Source organism: Sphaeramia orbicularis, chromosome 11 (genome assembly GCF_902148855.1).
Source record: "Sphaeramia orbicularis chromosome 11, fSphaOr1.1, whole genome shotgun sequence".
Classification (NCBI taxonomy): domain Eukaryota; kingdom Metazoa; phylum Chordata; class Actinopteri; order Kurtiformes; family Apogonidae; genus Sphaeramia; species Sphaeramia orbicularis.
Genome location: NC_043967.1, coordinates 19556198 through 19576302, shown reverse-complemented (window position 1 = coordinate 19576302; position 20105 = coordinate 19556198). Strand labels below are relative to the sequence as shown.

The window sequence follows — 20105 nt, the reverse complement described above, 5'->3', positions numbered from 1 at the left end:
GCACATTGTGCTTAACTCTATACTGCGCACTTGTGGACAAACTATAGTAAAGCAGGTGAGCACAAACAAGTAGTTTATATGATGATGCTTTGAGATTATCAAGAGACATATAAATGTTGAACAACTGAACTGTTTGTGACTGCAAGAGTCATATCATATCATTCATTTTCTGAACCCGCTTTACCCTCACTGGGGTCACAGGGGTCACTTGGAGCCTATCCCAGCTACATAGGAGCGAAGGTGGGGTATACCCTGGACAAGTCGCCAGTTCATCGCAGGGCGTCATATCATATCATATGTAAATGTATTTGCCAGATTACTGATTCTCAAAATCAAGTTATTGTCAAAATATTCAAATTTGTGATGACTGATGAATGATTGATGATGTGATGAATTTGAGACGCTTAAATATTATCCAAATAACTGCAACAGACAATGATATTATCTATTATGTTAGCCTTATGCTACCACTGTAGTATGACTCTAATAAACATTTAATTTGCACATACACTTTAAATACAGAACTGAGAACTATTTATTGCCGTAAAATTTTAATGAATTTTTTAACACTCAAAAATATCAGATACGGCATAACTTAAATATAAAAACCTTATTGTGAAATATTCAACCATGGTGCAAAATCATCATGAATCATAATGAAATATAATCAGCCATAACCAAAAAACAGAAGTAATACATTCATTCATCTTCTGAACCCGCTTTATCCTCACTAGGATCGCAGGGACTGCTGGAGCTTATCCCAGCTAATTATAGGCAAAGGCGGGGTACACCCTGGACGTAAAGCACTACATCATATGGAAATAATGATAATTTTTTCTGTTATTTGCACCTGACTTTTTATGCATATAAAAGGACGCAGCTGTCATGTTTGTGTGAAATAATATAGCGATTGTGACTGTGGAGGCCCTGAGCTGCTCCTTCAACACTGCACCCCCAGTGAAAGAAGGAGCAATCAGTCCTTTCCACAGCCATCAGACTATACAATAGTTCACACTCTATTCCCCCCATATCATATAAACATCAACATCATGTTGAACCACCTTGGAAATATGTAAATAATATGTATGTATACAAAAAAGGAATTTAATAAAATATATTTAATACATTTTTGCCTTTCGCTTTTATATATTCTGTTTGTTTTCTGCCTTTTGTTTTCTGTATTTTGCTTTTGTAAAACACTGCAATTTGCCCTACATCGAGATCAATAAGGTAATATCTCATCTAATGTAAAAATTTTGACTGTGATGTCAAGACATTCGGCTGTTGTCTTTTTGTATCATCTTGGTTTATATTCCAAAATTATGCTTATAATTAGTGTGTTTTATTTTATTAATTTAATTATTTATTTTAAAGATTTATTTGTATTACCTTGTGCTTCTGTGTTTACACTTTCTACTTTTTGTATGGAGTTTACACTATCCTCTTGTTTACCTCTCTGATGGGGAAGAGAATTTAGTCTGCATCATATAACACAGATTATTCTCACCTGTGCCATTATTGCAGATGTTGATAATGAACATCTATGTACATCATAACCGTTGGTTACATTCATTTGCATACAAGAGTGAATAGTAAACTATCACTGATTATATGTACTGTCTGTATTGGGGTGGTGTCTGCCCTTCCATAAAGTTACGCGTTATTTCCATGTACGCAGACTGTGATTGGCTGAGCGGGTTTAAAGCCCGGCTCCTTGTCTCTGATTGGTTCTTGGGATCTGTTGGAGTCTGCGCAGTAACGCACCGCTGAAATTCAAATTTGAACAGTTGTTTTGTAGTTGTAGTAGAAGTGGACAGAAGAGAAAGCTGAGAGCCGCTGAGCTCCTACCAACGCGTCCTGTTTGTGTACACACTGTAGTGTACTAGCTTATTAAATATCAAACTCCTGAAATATTACTCGAAGAGGTATAAATCATCCGGAATGGATCCATTTACGGAGGTGAGTCAGTAAGCTAACTTGTTAGCTAATGTGAGGTTCGTTCAAAGTAGCTGTGTGCCTCTCCTGCTAATGCTAATATAACGTGTGTCATTTTCTGCTTTTATTCATTTGATGAAAACTGGTTTGTCTTTTCTCGTGACCACTGTTTATGTACACCCTTACATTGTAAGATAATAACGTTAAGATATTGGAAATTGTAGTTGTACATTGAAATTAGACCAATGAAAACATATCACGTGTTTGTCTTTGTCTTGTCATTCTCCAGCAATCACAAAATTACTACGATTCTGAGATAAATTAATATCTAGCTTGTAATCTGAGTACCAATGTCATGAAACATCGTTTTCAAACGTGTGATTAGATACTACTTTTTAATAAAGTAGATTATACATATTACTATTACTGGCCACTTCCTTGAAAATGTGAGTAATGCTGTGTGTTTCAATGTAGTTCCTTCCTTCTCACCCAAAAATACACCACACTCTGCATAACGAAATGCAACCTAAGTGAGTACTTCTCCTTTTAAGGCAGTGGTATGTGTCAGTCTTGGAAAATGTCCAACATTTGACCCTTTTGTTTGAATTTCTGTTTGTTGCTATATACACTCATGTAGATGCTGAAACTATGATTGGTTAATATCTGGTCTGGTCCTAAAGTCACACAGCCAGTAAAATTCAAACGGTTGAAATCCAGGAACTCCAGGCAGGAGTGGCTCATGACTGGGGAATGTTGTTAAATGTGATTTGAGGTTTTCCACACTGCCCGGAGAAACAGCCCAGCTGCAGGAATGCGCTGGGGCTTGCACAGTTAACGTACAGCACAGTAAATCAGATGGTGTGACAGGCGTGTCAAAAAAAGAAAAGGGAGGAAGAGGAAAAAGGGCAAACAGATAGAGGCCTTTTTATCTATACTGGACAAGGACTGTTTTGTGTGTTTTCTCCAGCAGTTAAAACTTGTTAAACTAGTTCATTTGGGATTGTCCTGGCTCCCTTTTGCTTTTGAAGATACTCTGCACTTACTGAAATCTGCAGTTTTCATTAAGAGGTTACTGTAGTGCAGTTGAAGTTCAGGATTTTTTTTGTTTGTTTTTTAGTTGGCACCATCTTGCTGAAATGACAAAATTAGTAGTTGTATCTTTTTACTGGTCTCCTCACTAAACAAGTTTGCTTGTAGAATGTGTTAGAACAACCGAAATGTTGCCTCGGTCCAAAAAGAGTTGTTTTGTAGATGTTTAAAAGCACCCTGTAGTCCCAACTCTGTCTTGATTTTAACAGAATTGTCCAAACAAGCATTCCACTTAACTCATTTCAACAACTGAGGTCAAAACTACTGTAGGGATACTGACTCTTGGATTTCCACAATCAAATACTCCATAGATAACTTTAGCAATTATGTATGAGTATATTAAATAATTGTAAACATTAATCATATATAAAGTCCATGTCAAGTCATGGACAGCTTTTGGCCAAATGAATATACTTAGCATTTAATATCAGATTAAGCTGATTTTTGCGTTCAAATCATGCATCAAACACAATGATGAATAGATCTTATGAACAGTTTGAAAACTTTTTTTCATTGCTCCATCCCATGTTGTCCAACTTACCATCTTGCCACAGGAAACACTCACTGGAGCACCAGATGTAGCTTAAACTGTCACTGAAAATAGGCCCTGATAATTACAAACATTTCTTTGGTTTGAGTAAGGCTTGCTAAAAATATACTGCAAACATTTAATTACCCTTGGGAAGCCAAAGATTTGTGAGCAACTATAAGTTACCAAGGAGTCCATGTTCTTCTGGAGATGAAGTATAAAAGCAGATGGTAAATATTCTCAGAAGTGAGCTGTAAAAACCTGCACTGCTTTATTGATTCATGACTTCATCCATTGGCAGTACAAAACAGACTGATGTGCATAAATGTATGTATAATAGTCTTAACTGCTATGGTTTCTTTGTACACCTCTATTGTAAAATGTTGGGAATTGTCAACTTTAATTGAATCAGTACATTAGTTCATATATACAAATAAAACATCTGCTGAGTTAGTAACGATAACTCTGGCCTTATTGAACCAGAAATTGCTGCAACGGACGAGGGCTCGCAGAGAAAACCTACAGAAGAAAATTGCAGAGAGACCAAATGCAGCAAACAGACAAATGGTGAAAAGGCCACTGACAGACACCAACAGTGTGATCACTGAGCCAGTCACTGATAAAGGTATGAACCCACTTTAAATAAAGCTTATGTCTATATGTGTGTTTTTGTTTTATTTCTTACAGTTCACCAGCACAAGATGTTAATTGACTCAAATGTTTCCATCCACACTCCCTTATTTCCTGTACCATTTAGATTAAAAAAACTGTTTAAATTATGCAGGAAGTTGCAGCTCTGATTTCTTCATCCCTCCACCTCTGTTCAGTTCCACAGACGTCATCCAAGCCATCTCCTTCCAAGCGCAAGTGTTCAGAGGAAAACATCCAGCCTGCAGCTGGTGAGGAGAACAAGGAGCCACTGGTGCCACGGGCTGTGACCCCTGTCCTCCAGGATCCTCTCACAGACAAGAAACCCCCAGTGATCCCTGCCAGCATTAGATCTACCCCCTCCCTAGAGAAGACCACAACCCAACCTGTGGTCCAGCCTCAGCTAGAGCAGCCAAAATGTGTAGAGCCAGAGCCTGAGAAGAAGTCTTGGACCACTGCTGCTGAACCCATGAGCAGCAGAGAAGTGGAGATGGTGTCTGTCAGTTCAGTGTTGCAGAGTAGCAAGGAGGACAAGGTGCAAGATTGTGCTCCATCTGAGACTGGCATGAGGTCACGTCTACAGAGGCTAGCAAACCAGAGAAAGTGCTGGGATGGTAAGTAAATTTCTTTATTTAAAGTCGGCAACAAAATCTATGTTGGGCTGAACTGTCGATAGGGGAACGTATCCGGTTACTTCCTTTTGCAGTACTTTACAATACACTGGCTGTCTGACTAAATATCTACTTTTTAATTTCAACTTGTAACGCATTTGGCCATGGAAGTTGTGTGTGTTAAAGAGGCACTAAGACACTAATGCAGTTTTTGTACAGCATTTCATCTTGGTTGTGAAATTCTGTGAAACTTGTCTCTAATAATAATAATAATAAATTGCATTTATAAAACATTTTTCATTCAGCAGAATCTTAAAGTGTTACAGAGAAAAGACAGTCCAATAAAAGAATAAAAATACTGTATCAGGAATAAAAGACTAGGTGAATAAAACAGAGCATCAAGGTGGTCCATAAAAAGCCTGTCTAAACAGGAATGTTTTTAGCCCCTTTTTGAAGGAGTCCAGTGACTGAGGAGCTCTTAGGTGGTCCAGGAGGGAGTTCCAGATATGGGGGGCAGCAGAGGAGAAGGCCGGGGAACCCATGGTCCGAAGTTTAGTTTGGGGGGGGTTTGGTTGTGAGGGGTGAGGAGGTCCTTGAGGTAGTTGGGGGTGTTATTATGGAGGCACTTGAAGGTGATGAAGGGGATTGGTCGCCAGTAGAGGTTATGAAGAATGGGAGTCATATGTTCTTGTTTATGGGTCCGTTTGAGAATTCTGGCAGCACTGTTTTGAATGGACTGAAGTTTTTGCAGCTGTTTTTTGGGGATCCCATGGAGAAGGGCATTACAGTAGTCGAACCTTGAGGAGACAAAGGCTACCTAAAGAATGCTAACTGTATCCTTACCTTTCAAGGCCCCTCTGATGCAACTCCAGACTGCACTCCCCTGTCTGTGTTGAGGAGACAAGCTGATGTCCCATCAGCGCCTGCCCCCTCCGTGTCTTCGGGAACTCCACTCGGGAGGAAAGGCAGACTGGCCAACCTCGCAGCCACCATTGGATCATGGGAGGATGACATGAGCCATGCTAACATTCCCAAAGAGAATCCGCAAAACAAACCTCCTGCAGCCTCTGTTTCCAAGTTTGCCAGTAGAGATGTCAGTGTGGCTGCTAGCACCAAACCTGCTGACCATGTAGTGGTCAAAGCCACAACCAGCTCTAATCAGGTAGGTCAATTTACTTAATGTAAATTGCATATTTCTGTCCAACACAATTTTCCTCTTTAAAATCCCCCTTTGGTGGATGTGGTTCATTGTGGAGCTGTTAAATCTTTTTATATTAACTATATACAATATGTAAGGTACTCCACCACCACCTCAAGAGCTACTATAAGAGCCCTAAAAGGACATACCCATTTCAATGAATTGCCAAAGGTGTAAAAATGTCATATTTTTAGGATATGACATGTTTTTTTTTTTTTGGGGGGGGGGGGGTCTGAACACAGTTATACACTACCAGGACGCCTCAACCTATTATTATTTAAACACGATTTATAGATAAAACATTTGATTAATGTTTGTTGTTTTTTCCCTTTTATTTTTTACAGTCGGTGAACTCTCCAGTAAAGGCTAGTCAAGTGATTCCCCCCAGCCCTCAGAAGTCTGATGTACCTGCCGTCACTCCATCACTTCAGACAATAGGAAGTCCCCAGAAGAGCTCTAACCAGGAACAGTCTTATACGTCCAGTCCACAGAAAGCACTCTCAAAACCAGTTTCTCAAAGCCCCCTGAAGAATCAGGTCCTTTCCAAAGGTCTGGGACTGACCTCCAGTCCTCAAAAGCCAGAAATCCGTGCCAAGCCTGTAGTTACTCCCTCTTCCAGCCACCAGGAAAAGGCAACTCCTGGAGCCCCTGGTACGTCAGGTTGCAGTCCTTTTTAATATAGAATGATACATCATCTGTGTTTTTTTTTTTTTTTTTTTTTTCTCCTTGTAGTTGTCTGTGTAAACATGCCAAAACCTTTTGGTTTTACTTTCAACAGGTGTAAAGTCTTTCCTGGAGCGCTTTGGGGAGAGATGCCAGGAGCGTACAAACCTGAGTTCCCCAGCAGGGGGCACTGTCCAAGCCAAGACTCCCACTGTAACTCCATCAGTCACCCCAAACACTAGACTGGTACAGGAGAAGCTCCGAGCTGCTCAGGATGCAAAGACAACCACCGCTGATCTCACCCAAAGACAGAAGCTGGTGAGTCCACGGTGCCTGCACTGCAGTATAACCTGTTTTAATGTGATGATAACACCATTCACTGTTATTTCAGGAGCGTGAGTCTGAGCTGGCTCAGATTCGCAGTCGTTTCCAGAAGGGGAACAACATGTGGAAAAACAAAGACAGTGAAGCAGAGGCGAAGACAATCACAGATGCCAAGGTTGGCTAACAATTTTATCAAAACTGCATGATTAATGATAAAGATGGTGATAGTGATTCGTGAAATTAACACAGCTGTCAAGTGAATATGTGGACTTATATTTAACATAGTGCTTTCTTTTTTTCCAGGAACCATCTAAACCAATTAATAAACCTGTGGAGAATGAAGCAGCCCCTTATCGGTCATATGGTGAACCCACTGCCCCCTCAATGGAGACAGCCAAGACCCCCACCAAGTGTATTCCTCCAGGTACTCTGTGATTTTTCCATAAAGGGGTCATATTTTGCTAAACCCGCTTTTATTAGTCTTTGGTACATTTATTTGTGTATTTGGGGACCCTAATAGTTCAAAAAGTTTGAATTTGAACCCTCCAGTTGCTGCAAAGCTATCTTTATATTCATTCCAGTAAAAATTAAGTGGATTTCTACAACCCGTTTTGATTCCTGGTTAATTTGTTACGTCTATAACTCTTTACATCATGACATTTGCACATATAAGGTCAAGACTTCCGATGAACATTTCTCCAAGTACGACATAATTGTTTGTCAGCAGCAGCAGTTGTAGTCCATACTGAAAATATGTCCAAACTTTAAGCCGATTACCTAAAATGTTCAGTTGTTGGTTGAATGGGACAGAGCAGCACAGACAACAACCTGGAGGGGGTGGCTCGTGAAGTGGCTCATTTGCATTTAAAGGGCCAGTGCTCAAAATCAATCAATCAAACTTTATTTCTATAGCACTTTTCATACATGTTACATGTAGCACAAAGTGCTTCACAACAATGACTTTTCTGGTGTCATTACTCAGAAATATTGTTGAAGATGGACCTGTGGAGTTGAATTAATGAAAAATTCAGACCCAAGCATAGCATTTACAGTTTATGTAGACCACAGGGAAATGTTTTAAAATGCATAATTCAATTTTTAAAAAGCAAAATATCACTCATTTAATGTAAGGATCTGTAACCCATTCTAAACTAATTACAATCTGTGTTTTAATACATGCTGAGTATGTGCTAACAAATGCAGTTCTGTCTGTTTTTTTATTTGTTCATTTATTCATAGGTGGGTAGATGAGAATGGTTTCTAACAGGTTATGTTAATAGCAGGTTCCGGGTTGGTGATCTCCCCCCCAGCCTCAACATCCAGCCCTCTGAGGTCACAGAAGGTCACAGAGGAGAAAGCATCTGATGAAACCTCAGAAAAGGAGGAGGTCAAAGAAGTGGAGATGAACGTGGACCAGTCCATCAACTCTGCAGTCATCAATGAGCTGTTCGATGGTGTCCTGGAAGAAAGTGAAGACCAGAATGATGAGGAAGATGAAGACGAGGAGGAAGATGCTTTGAATATCTCTTCCATGTCCCTTCTCACTCCACTGGCAGAGACTGTGGCTGCTGTGGTGAAGAGCCCAGAGAGGAGAATGATGGTAAACTACTGACTGGACACTCAGCAGTAGTTCATACAGACATTTCAGTTTTAATGCTGCAGCTTCTGATTCTTTTTTCCTGCAGGCCAGTCATTCATGAATCAGGCACATGCTTCCATAAACATCTTAAAATAATAAGTTATCTTTTTTTGCAGACATCAACTCCAGCCAGCTCATTCATTGTGAAGAACACTCATGAGAAACCTAGCAGTTATCAGAAAACAAATATGCCACGGACGGCCTCCTCAGACAGTTTGGACACCTTAGACGAGGACCATAAATTACCTTATAGGTAAGTTCAGTCTTGTATTTATAGGGGTCATATTTTGCTAAACCCACTTTTATTAGTCTTTGGTACATTTATTTGTATATTTGGACCCTAATAGTTTAAAAAGTTTGAATTTGAACCCTCCAGGTGCTGCAAAGCTTTTGGCAAAAATTGAGTGGATTTCTACAACCTGTTTTAATTCCTGCTTGATTTGTTACATCTATAACTAGTTACGCCACGACATTTGCACATATAAGGTCAAGGCTTCAGACGAAAATTTCTCCGAGTACGACATAATTGTTTGCCAGCTGCAGCGGTTGTAGTCCGTACTGAAAATATGTCCAAACTTGGAGCTGATTACCTAAAATGTTCAGTTGTTGGTTGAACGGGACAGAGCAGCACAGACAACAACCTGGAGGGGGGTGGAGTGTGAAGTGGCTCATTTGCATTTAAAGGGCCAGTGCTCAAAACAACCTTTCTGGTGTCATTACTCAGAAATAGGGTTGCAGATGGACCTGTGGAGTTGACTTAATGAAGAATTCAGACCCAAGCATAGCATTTACAGTTTATGTAGACCACAGGGAAATGTTTTAAAATGCATAGTCCTTTTTTTTTTTTTTTTTTTTTTTTTTTTTAATTATAATTTTCAGTATGGACTACAACCGCTGCTGACAAACAATTATGCCATACTCGGAGAAATGTTCGGCGGAAGTCTTGACCTTATATGTACAAATGTTGTGACGTAATTAGTTATAGACGTTACAAATTAAGCAGGAATTAAAAAGGTTTTAGAAATCCACTTAATTTTTGCCAAAATGAGTATAAAGATAGCTTTGCAGCACCTGGAGGGTTCAAATTCAAACTTTTTTTTAACTTTGAGGGTCCCCAAATACACAAATAAGTGTACCAAAGACTAATAAAAGTGGGTTTAGCAAAACATGACCCCTTTTAGTTATCTGTCCTTTTTGTGTCATTAGATCTTGATTTTTAAAGTGCTGTACCTGTTTTGTGTGCTAGCATCGACGCCTACAGGTCCACCAGGGTGAAGGAGACCGAGAGGCCCAGTGTGAAGCAGGTGATTGTGAGAAAAGAGGACGTGGCCCACAGAGCAGAAGAACCCAGAGGCTCCAGTCTCTTCAGCATCAAACAGAAAATGAAGGTTCGCAATTATGTCTAAATTTCTATTCACTTGACACCAGGAATCCACATACGAAGCTGTAAAGTATCAGAAATGTTTTGTCTCTCTATGTAGATTTTGACCAATGAGATGAACCTGCAGCAGACAGTGATCCACCAGGCCAGCCAGGCACTCAACTGCTGTACAGATGAAGAACACGGCAAAGGGTCACAGGTGGAAGCTGAGGCAGAGAGGCTGCTGCTGGTGGCAAGTAAGTCAGGCAAATTAGATGGTATTTCTGACTATTGTTGTACTTTGATACCACTGGTTTTCCTGTTTTGTAGGTTTGTTTCTGAGTTCTTCCAGCTGTGATGTATCTTTATTCAGAGATCGTTATTGTCTTTTATTGTGTTTAACCCATAAAGATCCAGTGCTACTTTTGTGGCAGGTCCCAAATGAGTTTTTCTGTCTGGTTAACCTTTCCTAAGCAACTTATCACTACTTATTATGATATTATACATCCTTTTTTCTGTGAAAATCAGGTATTTTCATAGATTTAATTTGCTTATCATGTAGACATTTTTAAAAGCTCATATTAAAGTTAAGGGTTATTGTATCAGAAATACGAGGGGGGGGCTGAAAAGTTCATAGCCTGACTAAGAAGGAGTTATTCCACAACAATGAAACTTGGCATACATTAAATTCATCCTCTCCTGATACTAATTGCATGGTTTCCTTCCAAATAAACCCACACTGGATAAATAATTTAGGACTTTGAAAAGTAGTACCAGACATTTTGTGAACCATCCGTGGCACCGTGGTCTTATCAAATGCCTGCAGAAGAAGGGGTTAGCCCCCAAGGACATTCATGTTGACATGGGTGCTATAGGGGATGATGCTCCAGCTTAATCAACTGTGCAAAACTGGGAAGAGGAATTCAAGAGGGAGAGGGAGAACGAGGGAGGGGTGAAAAGCAAGCATTTTCATGAAATGTCTTTAGTACTACTTTTCAAAGTCCTAAATTATTTATCTAATGTGGGTTTATCTGGAAGGAAACCATGCAGTTAGTATCTTGAAAGGTTGAATTTAATGTATGCCAAGTTTCATTGCTGTGCAATAACTCCTTCTTAGTCAGGCTATGAACTTTTCAGCCCCCCCTCATACATGAGTACGAAGAAAGACATGATATATACTCAGACACTGCACAATTACAATCAGAACAGACAGATTTACTACTAACTAATGTGTTGGAGCTGCTTCCTGGAGGCTATATAAGAGTTAATATAAGTCTGATATGGAAAATCCTGTTCACTTTAAAATGTTATCCTTGTTAGCGGAGAGGAGGGAGGCGCTGAGGGCTGAGCTGGACCGTCTGAAAGGAGACCCGGCCGGTCCATCGGGACAGAAAAAAGCCCCTACAGCTCCAGAGCAAATGGGCATCTCTGCTTCCAGAGGCTCCATCACACTGCAGGAATTACGTCTGCCACTCAAGGCAGACTTTGTTTGCTCTACTGCCAACAAGCCAGGTAGGATCAACGCATCTAACCATATCTGGCTGTTCTTTAATTAGCTGCTTTTGATACTTTTTTTGTTGCATGAAGTTCAATAGCCATATTTATTCTGACTCCTTCGTCATGGTTGCAATATATATTGTTCTGAAATTAACCAGAATGTTTGCATTTTACAGTAAGTGATAACAATAGTTTTTGCCTCCATTTTCAGAGGCAACCAAACACTCATTCTTCATCATGATTCGGGCTGGAGCAGAGAATACTGTGGCCACCCCACTGGCCAGCACACACCGTGGCCTCAGTGGAGACACACTCACCTACCCGACCAGGTTCACCATGTGAGTCCAACAGCGCCACCCAAAGAACATTTGTAACTTGAGGTGTTTTGATATTAGTATTGTAGTCAAGACCGCACCATCTGAGACCAAGACATTTCTGAAACCAAGACCAAACCAAGACTTTTAAGGGTCAAGACCAAGGCAGGTCAAGACCGAGACAAGACCAAGACAGTACATACAATGAAAAATTATTAGAAGAGTGAGCAAAGTAAGAATTCTCTATTTTAAGATTGAGTTACAGCAACAGTAATGGTGACAAACAGTCTCTGCACTTTTTTCAAAGCACCACAATGCAGGAAATCTCAATTCTTAGTTTATTTTTCTGTGTCAAAAATCCAGCATCCATCAACTGAACAGCAGCTGTTTCATTCACAGAATTACAGCATTAAAATGATGACAACATACCAAGCCTGAATAAAATGCAATGACAAAACACTCAAACGTCTTCACCATTCAAAACAAACCCATGAATATATATGCCTTACTTTTGTCATAGTTTTGGCTCAGTTTGGTTTTGCATGTTGATTTACAGATGTATTCTTTGTGGTTTTGGAAACCAAACTTTAACGAGTTTGCAGATGTCACTGAGCATGTGCATGCATTTGACAGGACATCTGACATGTAAACACCTTCTCCTGGTCTTCCTTCACTCACTGCATGCATGCATGAAGGGGGGAGTGGGGGGCGTGTTGTCACTCGTGTGGTGTGTTTGTATGCAGCCGTTGCTGGGGAACCATGGGAAACAAATCAAGCAACCGATACCTGGTTGCTTTGAAATTGATCCCTTTCCACTCTAATCAGTGGCGAGAGCAAAAAACTTAACAGCGGTGATCTGGACCAATCTCATCTTAAAATTCCGTGTCCACACAGTCAGAGACCGAGACAAGACAGAGTAAAAATACACCCGAGATGAGACCAAGACATTAAAAAAGCGGTCTCAAGACCAATCTCGAGTACTACAACACTATTTGATCTGTAGTGTTGTTTAATTCATTGTGATTTATTACTTTATTAAAGAGCAACCTGAAGTGTGGTTGTACTTTTGAAAAAGTGTGTTTTTTAATCCAATAGTATTGAACAGGGGTGTCCAAACCCGGTCCTCGAGGGCCGATATCCTGCATGTTTTAGATATTTCCCTCTTCCAGCACACCTGGCTCAATTAATGATCAGCTCATCGTTATGCTCTGCAGAAGCCTTATAACGATGTAATGACTTCCAGGTGTGATGGAAGAGGGAAATATCTAAAACATGCAGGATACTGGCCCTCGAGGACCAGGTTTGGACACCCCTGGTATAGAAACACTCTTTTATAACAAATGCTTTTCTTTTCATTTTCAGATCTGATGTCACCAGTGATTTTGAAATTGATATTGAGGTGTATTGTCTGGTAAGTGTGTAGATGATTCAAACACGCTGAATTAATCAGGAGAAGTATCAACCAGGAGAGAAAATGGAAAATAATGATAGTCCACTAATCTGTTTCCTCTTGGCTTCCAAATTGTCAAACACATAAGTGAACAAATTTAGGACATTGTTTAGAGCTTCGTACTGAAGGTCTTGCATTTTCTTTAGGTGACCAAAATATTTGATTGATTGTTTCAACTATTTAAAGAAAAAAGGTTATTCTTCAGCTGTAATACTGCACATTCCAAAACTTTTTTCCTACTTTTATAGCTAACATAACTCAAGAGTTAACTATCTTTTTGCAATAAGAACTAAAGCTTTCTCCCATTTTTCTTTCAGTATATCATTATTATGTCTGTGTCTCATTCTTTTTTGACATTTTAGCATCTATAAACCATTTCTAATAACTGGTACATGAATATTTTCAGTATTCTTCTGATGTCTAACATTACTGACTCATGATGCCTTCAGGTGCAGAAGCGTGATATCTGCAATGACAAGAAGAAGAAACTCAACAAAACAAAGGTAAAGCTCCACTTTTTTGTCACATGGACAAACCAAGGTTATTAATTCCCAGAATTTGCTTTAATGCTTATAAACTATGTGCATCCAGACTATCTGGAGACAGGTTCATGAGGCCCATGACTTGTGTATGTCGGTATGAACTGTTTTAATCCAGTCCCTCAAATGTTGGTGGGTGTGCACTAAGGAGGGGGGTGCAGACTTAAAAGAATACTGTCACTGCAACTGTTTTTTGACACATCTCAGGGTGTTTTGTTCAGTAGAGTGTTTGAATAGAATGTTCCATGGTTAAAATATAATGGTTCATTCTCATCTGTTTAGGCTATCACTCCAAAGAGATTCCTTGCAATTACAGTAAGTAATTCTTTTTCCTGCGTTTTTTTCTGTTTAGAATGTTTTAGTCAGAATTTCATGGTACCATCACATTTATGTCCTTGATTTGCTTCTCAAATGTGTTTTGTGTTTTTTTACATTGTCTTGCAGAAAAGTGGACAAACACCAGGTATGTACATTTTCAGAAAGATCTGAATATTATAAATGCATCACACACATAAAGTGACCAGATGTCAAAACAGTCTACTGATGAATTGGTAACAAACGTTTGCAAATTACAGCCCCACACTGGGTTGTATAATTCCATTAATACTGTACTGGGTCTTGTACAGTTTTCTTATCCCAGACATTAACCTCACTTTCAGCCTTTCTGTTTAAATATGTATTAGTGATATCTGTTTCCACATGGTGTCCTTATGACAAGTAAACAAACTTTGATGTGTTAAATCAGGGTTCCTGTAGGGTCTCAAAGTCTTAATAGTCTTGAATTTCTAGATCTGCATTTAATACCTTAAAGTCTTTAAAAGGTGTTAAATTTTATATGTTAGGTCCTAAGTTATGTTGCCATAAACTTGTTGGCTGTATTGTGTTTAAACGTGTCTGTTAAATCCAAGTTATAAAGAAAGTAACGTTGGTCTATTCTAGAGATGTAACGATATGAAAATTTCATATCACAATTATTGTGACCAAAATTAGCTCGGTTATTATTATTGTGGTATTGTTGAAATATGTTCAAAATGTTCAAAAAGTGTTTAAACACACTAAAATAATTTGACCAAGTTGTATTTTGGGAGAAAAATCCAAATAAAATAACACACACAATGTACTCTCTGTTGGCAGAAATATTGAAATATTAACATGTAAACATCAGACATACCAATGTGCATTAAAGATGGCACCTTATTGACATAAGAGATAACTGCACAAAGGGTGGTTATTGATAGGACTTTATCAATATCAATGCCATTGTTGATTCTGCTTACCAGTCCAATTCTTTATCAATTCTATTGACTCCTGGGTGGTTTTTTGAGTGGGGAAAAAAAGTAGTTGGACAGGCCATACTTGAGTTTGTTTGACCATTTTCCATATCCAATCATTCATAATGAGAGAGATGTAGGAGCACTTGGACTGGGTCTGTGCGGGAGCCAGTTATCCCTGGATTTCTGAAGCGCTGTCCTTGAGGCTGCCTTCAACCATGTATTTGCAGGCCAAATATTGCAAACTGCGCATGTGCACCTGGAACGCTGCTGCTTCTCCAGGAAATAAGCAGCATCACTCGGAGTTTTCAAAGTGCAGTAATCGAACACAGTTTTAATGATAATTAGAATTTAAATGATAATGGTAACCATCGGGAGTTTTACTGCGGCTTATCATTATACCGGAAATCGTTACATCTCTAGTCTATTCAGTTCCACCTGTTCCAACCCGAAAATTTATATTGATATTAGGAACCAATTATTGCTAACTTTGCAGCCCCCGGTGAGAAATGACTCAGAACAGTGGGAATCCAGGCTTTGGAGTAAATCAAGACATTTTCCTGAATTCTAGGAGTCACAATTTTTTTTTTTTTTTTTTTTTTGCCAGTAAAGCCACGAAATGGGCATTAAATTTTGTTATAAGTAGTCTTAAAAAGGTCTTAAATTGAACTTGTAGGAACCCTGAAAACAGTCAGACTGATCCTTAAATGTTCATATACACTAAAGTACAGTGACTTCAATGTTTGTGTGCAGTCGTGGCCAGTCCTGGAGGCCCCAACGCTGTTCGCACCAGTAACTTCGTCCTGGTTGGATCACACAAACTCTCCCTCTCATCCATTGGGAAAAACAAGTTTCAGTTGGGGAAGGTACTGAAGCTGATTAAAATTCACCTTTTTCTCATATTCACACTTCTAGTTCTGTTAAAGGCTTTGCTTCATTCATCCTGTCTGATTTCATGTGCATGTTTTGGTTTATTTTCTGCCACAATAGCTTGTATTCTGTATTGCCCCTTTCAGACATGCACCCCATTTTGTTAATTCTGCAACTGTATGTATGGTTATTCTTCATAAAAGCTGTGCATAGTATGATCGTAACTTTAACATAATGTTTTCCTGCTTTTGCGATGCCACTCCACCTCCATAGATTTTTCTTCTATCAAATCACCTATGAATAGTCACTGGTCTAAATATAGACTAATCCTGCAGCTGTGCTCCCTTCTATTTATCTGAGTGTTGTTATTGTTTTCAAAGTCTGAACAACAACCAAAGCTGCTGAAAATCTTTTATGTTTTCATTTGCTCTGTGTTAGTAATTAATAGAAAGGAAAAATAAACCCGGTTGTTTATTTGTCCGTATTTCAGAATGACTAAAGCATGAGGATGGGTCTGGTCTGGGCTATGTCTGAAAAGGGGCTCATGTATGGCTGGTGGCATGGCTGATACTCCTGCATTTATTCATTCGTTATCTTTCTTTTAGATCAAATATGAAGGAAGTGAAAGCGAGCTACTCAGTGGCATGTTTCTCCACAAGGTTACTGCCTGCGCTATTGTCTGTTTGCTCTAATATGGGTTGTTTTTTTTTTTTTTCTCTGTGGGGATACAGGAGACACTGTTAGGGGACTCAGTCTCTGCTATCATTAGGGCTCTTCTCACTAACATTTTACCTTAATTTGGTCACAAGTCTGAAGTTCATGCTGCTTTCAGTGTGCTTTACAGTTTAACCCTTCAGTTTAATCACATTTAATACATTGAACCTGTTTGACATGATCAGATTCCCATGAATATCTGTGTTTTTCCAGGTGCCGTTCTTATGCCCTCTGGAGGGCCACATTTACCTCAAGATGAAGTGTGAGGTTGGATCCAAGGTGGAGGAGAGGGGCTTCCTGGTGAGTCTCTGACATTACATCAAATGACCAGTATGTTGCAGTGTGTGGTAGCTTCATTTTCCATTTCATTTTCCCCATATCAGACAATGTTTGAAGACGTGAGTGGATTTGGAGCCTGGCATCGGAGGTGGTGTGTTCTGTCAGGATACTGCATCTCCTACTGGACGTATCCCGATGATGAAAAGCGGAAGGTGAATATTGATTTACGATCAACTTAAAGGGCTAATAGGAGTAACTGCAATGGATAGCATTTGGTTTGATTTTGCTGAAATCCAGTCTATAGTCGCTTTTCCATTGGACATCTGTGCAAAACTTTACCGATATTTATTAAATGTCGAAAAAACAGAAGTGCGTAATGTCTGTTTTTTCCATTACATCACAAATGGGATGATTTGTTTATTTATTATCGTGAAATGACATGAGAAGTCATTCCATAAACATGGCGCCAAACGTAAATATGGTGTTGATTTACAGATATATTCATTATTATTATATATAACCCCTCTATCTCGTACTAAATTAAAAAATGATTGGGTTTTTTGGGTCATCCACACATACCGCAACATGTTTCTTCTTCTTCTTCTTCACTTGTTGTAACGTCCGTCAACATCCGGTTTTTTAATTCACCTGACTCTAGTTGCGAAAAAAGGTCTTTCCATTGCAGTTTTGCATGATATACCATTTGGGCTACACCTGAAAAACCACCTCTTGCCAGAGCAAAAACTTTTAATTGAAAAATGAGACTTTTGGTGAAATTGTCATTTTTCCATTAGGTAAATTTTTGTGCACATATTTGCATAATTTAAGGGTCAATGGAAAAGCGACTTATGTTGCACTTTTATTATAGTCATTTGATGATTTCTGTATAACATTTGCACATGCTCACGTGACATTTGGGTCAGGTCAAGTGGTTATGGAGCTACAGTTTTTCTGTTCAACAGGCTGTAACTCAAACTAAAAAAACTACAATATTCTATTACACATATTTCTGTAGGTATTGGTAAGTACTTAAACCTGGTAAAGGTGGTGATTTGCCCACCGTGCATAGCGCAGATACTTCCTTAAACAGTGACATGCATATCTAACAGCGCATCCCAGAATACCTTGCGCAGGTGTCTCTTAAAGTGACAGAACCTTTTTCTGTATTACCTACATTACATTACAGTTTGATTCGGTGAGGGACCAGGAAGTTGAGTGTTAGAAACAAACAGAGAAACGACTTTGGAAACAGTCGAGCACATCAGGGTTGATAAAACTGTAGAAGAAAAAATAAAGGATTCCATAAATCACAATATTTTAGGAAAAGCCTTATAACAAATCTAGTTAATCCTATTAATGTGAACACTGATGGTTGTCACACTTGTTTTGTCAGAATCCCATCGGTCGCCTGAACTTGGCCAACTGCACCAGTAGGAAGGTGGAACCGGCCAACAGAGAGTTTTGTGCCCGACCGAACACCTTCGAGCTCATCACAGTCAGACCACAGAGGGAGGACGACAAAGAGACACTGGTCAGTCAGTGCAAGAACACCATGTGTGTCACCAAGTAAGTACCCCTGCTGTTAACGTGTCTGTTAAAACCATGTCCTCATAAACCTGGACATGTCAAACCATGACCTGTTTTTGTATTTTTTCCCCTTCCACACAGAAACTGGCTGAGTGCCGACACTAAGGACGAGAGGAATTTGTGGATGAAGAAACTGAACCAGATTCTAATGGATCTGAGGATGTGGCAACCAGATGCCTGCTACCAGCCGCTGTAAAATCACTGCACTGTCACTGTCTATATTAGCAACACATGCAATTACTAAGTGCAATAAAGAATGAGAGTTGTTTAATTTTTTTTTTTTTTCTTATGGATATTTTACAGGAGGTAAATAATCACTCACATCACTTATAGATGTGAGGAAAAGTAAATAAAGCCATAGAGTTGAAACATTTCAGTATTATTTGCAGGCCTGGACACACATCACCATCCATTCAAAGCCTTTTGTTTTATACATTTCTGTGCAGGTTTGATGGTAATAATGTTAGGTGTTGTTTAGGTGCCACCATTTTTATGTAAATTCTGAATTTAAGCGTGTTTGTCACATAATGCATGGCTTTAAATGAATAAAAGCTAAAGTGTAGAAAATGTGATAAAATCTGAATCACAACAGTTACATTTTTTTTTCACAAGATGGCACAACACATTTGATTTTTTCTGGGGTTTTTTTTTGTTTTTTTTTTTTCAGTTTTTATTTTATATATTAGCTGTTATAGCTTAAGGCAGGACTCTCACATGACTTTTCTTTATGCCATGCTCAGCTTTTTGATACTTTATTCAATTGTCAATGTTTATTGTTTGTTTGACTTTTTCAATGTTGAAAATTATAGTTTGGCTATCCAGGGATAAGGTCTAACACACAGTCCATGTTGAGTTTGACAGAGAAGATGGAATTAAATGTATGTCAGATCAGTTTTGAGCATATTTGTGGTACTTCCTCCAGACAAATGCTCATCTAAGCACTGTAGATAAAAGGTTCCAGCAAATCACCAGTGAGTGCTGATGTGAAGTGAAAAAGGATTGAACTGTAAATAAGTCAAGGAAAATGCAGGAGAAACAGGAAGTTGGTTTAGAAGGTTTATTTATACAAGAGGCCGATTGTTTTTTAAAATGTAACAAGTTTTTTCTGATATTCATATATATTTTGCATTGAAGGCCTCATGATCACCAGCTGCGAGTGTGTAACCAGCTTAACAGTGATGCCCGGAAATATGTTTTCACTTGAGATGAATGACAAAGCTCTTTGAACTTGTTAAGATAAAGACAAATTTACAAAACTCTAAGATATATTGATGTATGTGTTGTTTCTACATCAACATTTACATACATTTGGCACAGTACGTCAGGTATTTGTGAAACACTGAGACTAAAATAAATGCCTGCTTTAACCCAACGATGGTCCTGTCCATTTTATTTTTTCTCTTCATATGAAATACAAGTGGGGACTGGTGTAGAGTTGCACAATGTATTGTTTGAGCATCATCATTGCGATGTATGTGTGTGCAATATATCACATCACAGGTCCTGCAATGTAGGAGGCAAATGAACCCGACGTGTTCTCATCTAATTTAAAGGGTACCTGACACACTGCACACAGAGATCCACCAAT

The 20105-nt window shown here is 39.0% G+C and overlaps 1 protein-coding gene across 3 annotated transcripts; it reads left to right on the top strand.

The window, feature by feature from the left end:
* Window positions 1-1800: 1800 nt before the first annotated feature.
* On the top strand, window positions 1801-19885 carry anln (anillin, actin binding protein). Of its 3 annotated transcripts, none has more exons than XM_030147355.1 (24): window positions 1801-1959; window positions 4037-4178; window positions 4381-4815; window positions 5664-5974; window positions 6355-6661; window positions 6789-6991; window positions 7065-7172; window positions 7301-7421; window positions 8281-8597; window positions 8753-8889; window positions 9883-10024; window positions 10118-10253; window positions 11317-11508; window positions 11705-11831; window positions 13170-13218; window positions 13707-13760; window positions 14079-14111; window positions 14241-14259; window positions 15821-15933; window positions 16543-16596; window positions 16865-16951; window positions 17035-17142; window positions 18324-18496; window positions 18599-19885. In XM_030147355.1, the coding sequence occupies exons 1-24, from the start codon at window positions 1942-1944 to the stop codon at window positions 18711-18713; spliced, it is 3501 nt and encodes a 1166-aa protein (XP_030003215.1). In that variant the 5' UTR covers window positions 1801-1941; the 3' UTR covers window positions 18714-19885. The 3 variants fall into 3 exon arrangements, with proteins under 3 accessions (XP_030003215.1, XP_030003214.1, XP_030003216.1); XM_030147354.1 differs by having other exon boundaries at window positions 8278-8597; XM_030147356.1 differs by lacking the exon at window positions 16543-16596 and having other exon boundaries at window positions 8278-8597.
* Window positions 19886-20105: the final 220 nt, after the last annotated feature.

Excerpts from the sequence above, each read along its gene's own strand:
- anln (XM_030147354.1), top strand. Across the intron at positions 7,422-8,277 it reads CACCAAGTGTATTCCTCCAG|CAGGTTCCGGGTTGGTGATC; the intron begins GTACTCTGTGAT and ends TTATGTTAATAG. Across the intron at positions 17,143-18,323 it reads CCGATGATGAAAAGCGGAAG|AATCCCATCGGTCGCCTGAA; the intron begins GTGAATATTGAT and ends TTGTTTTGTCAG.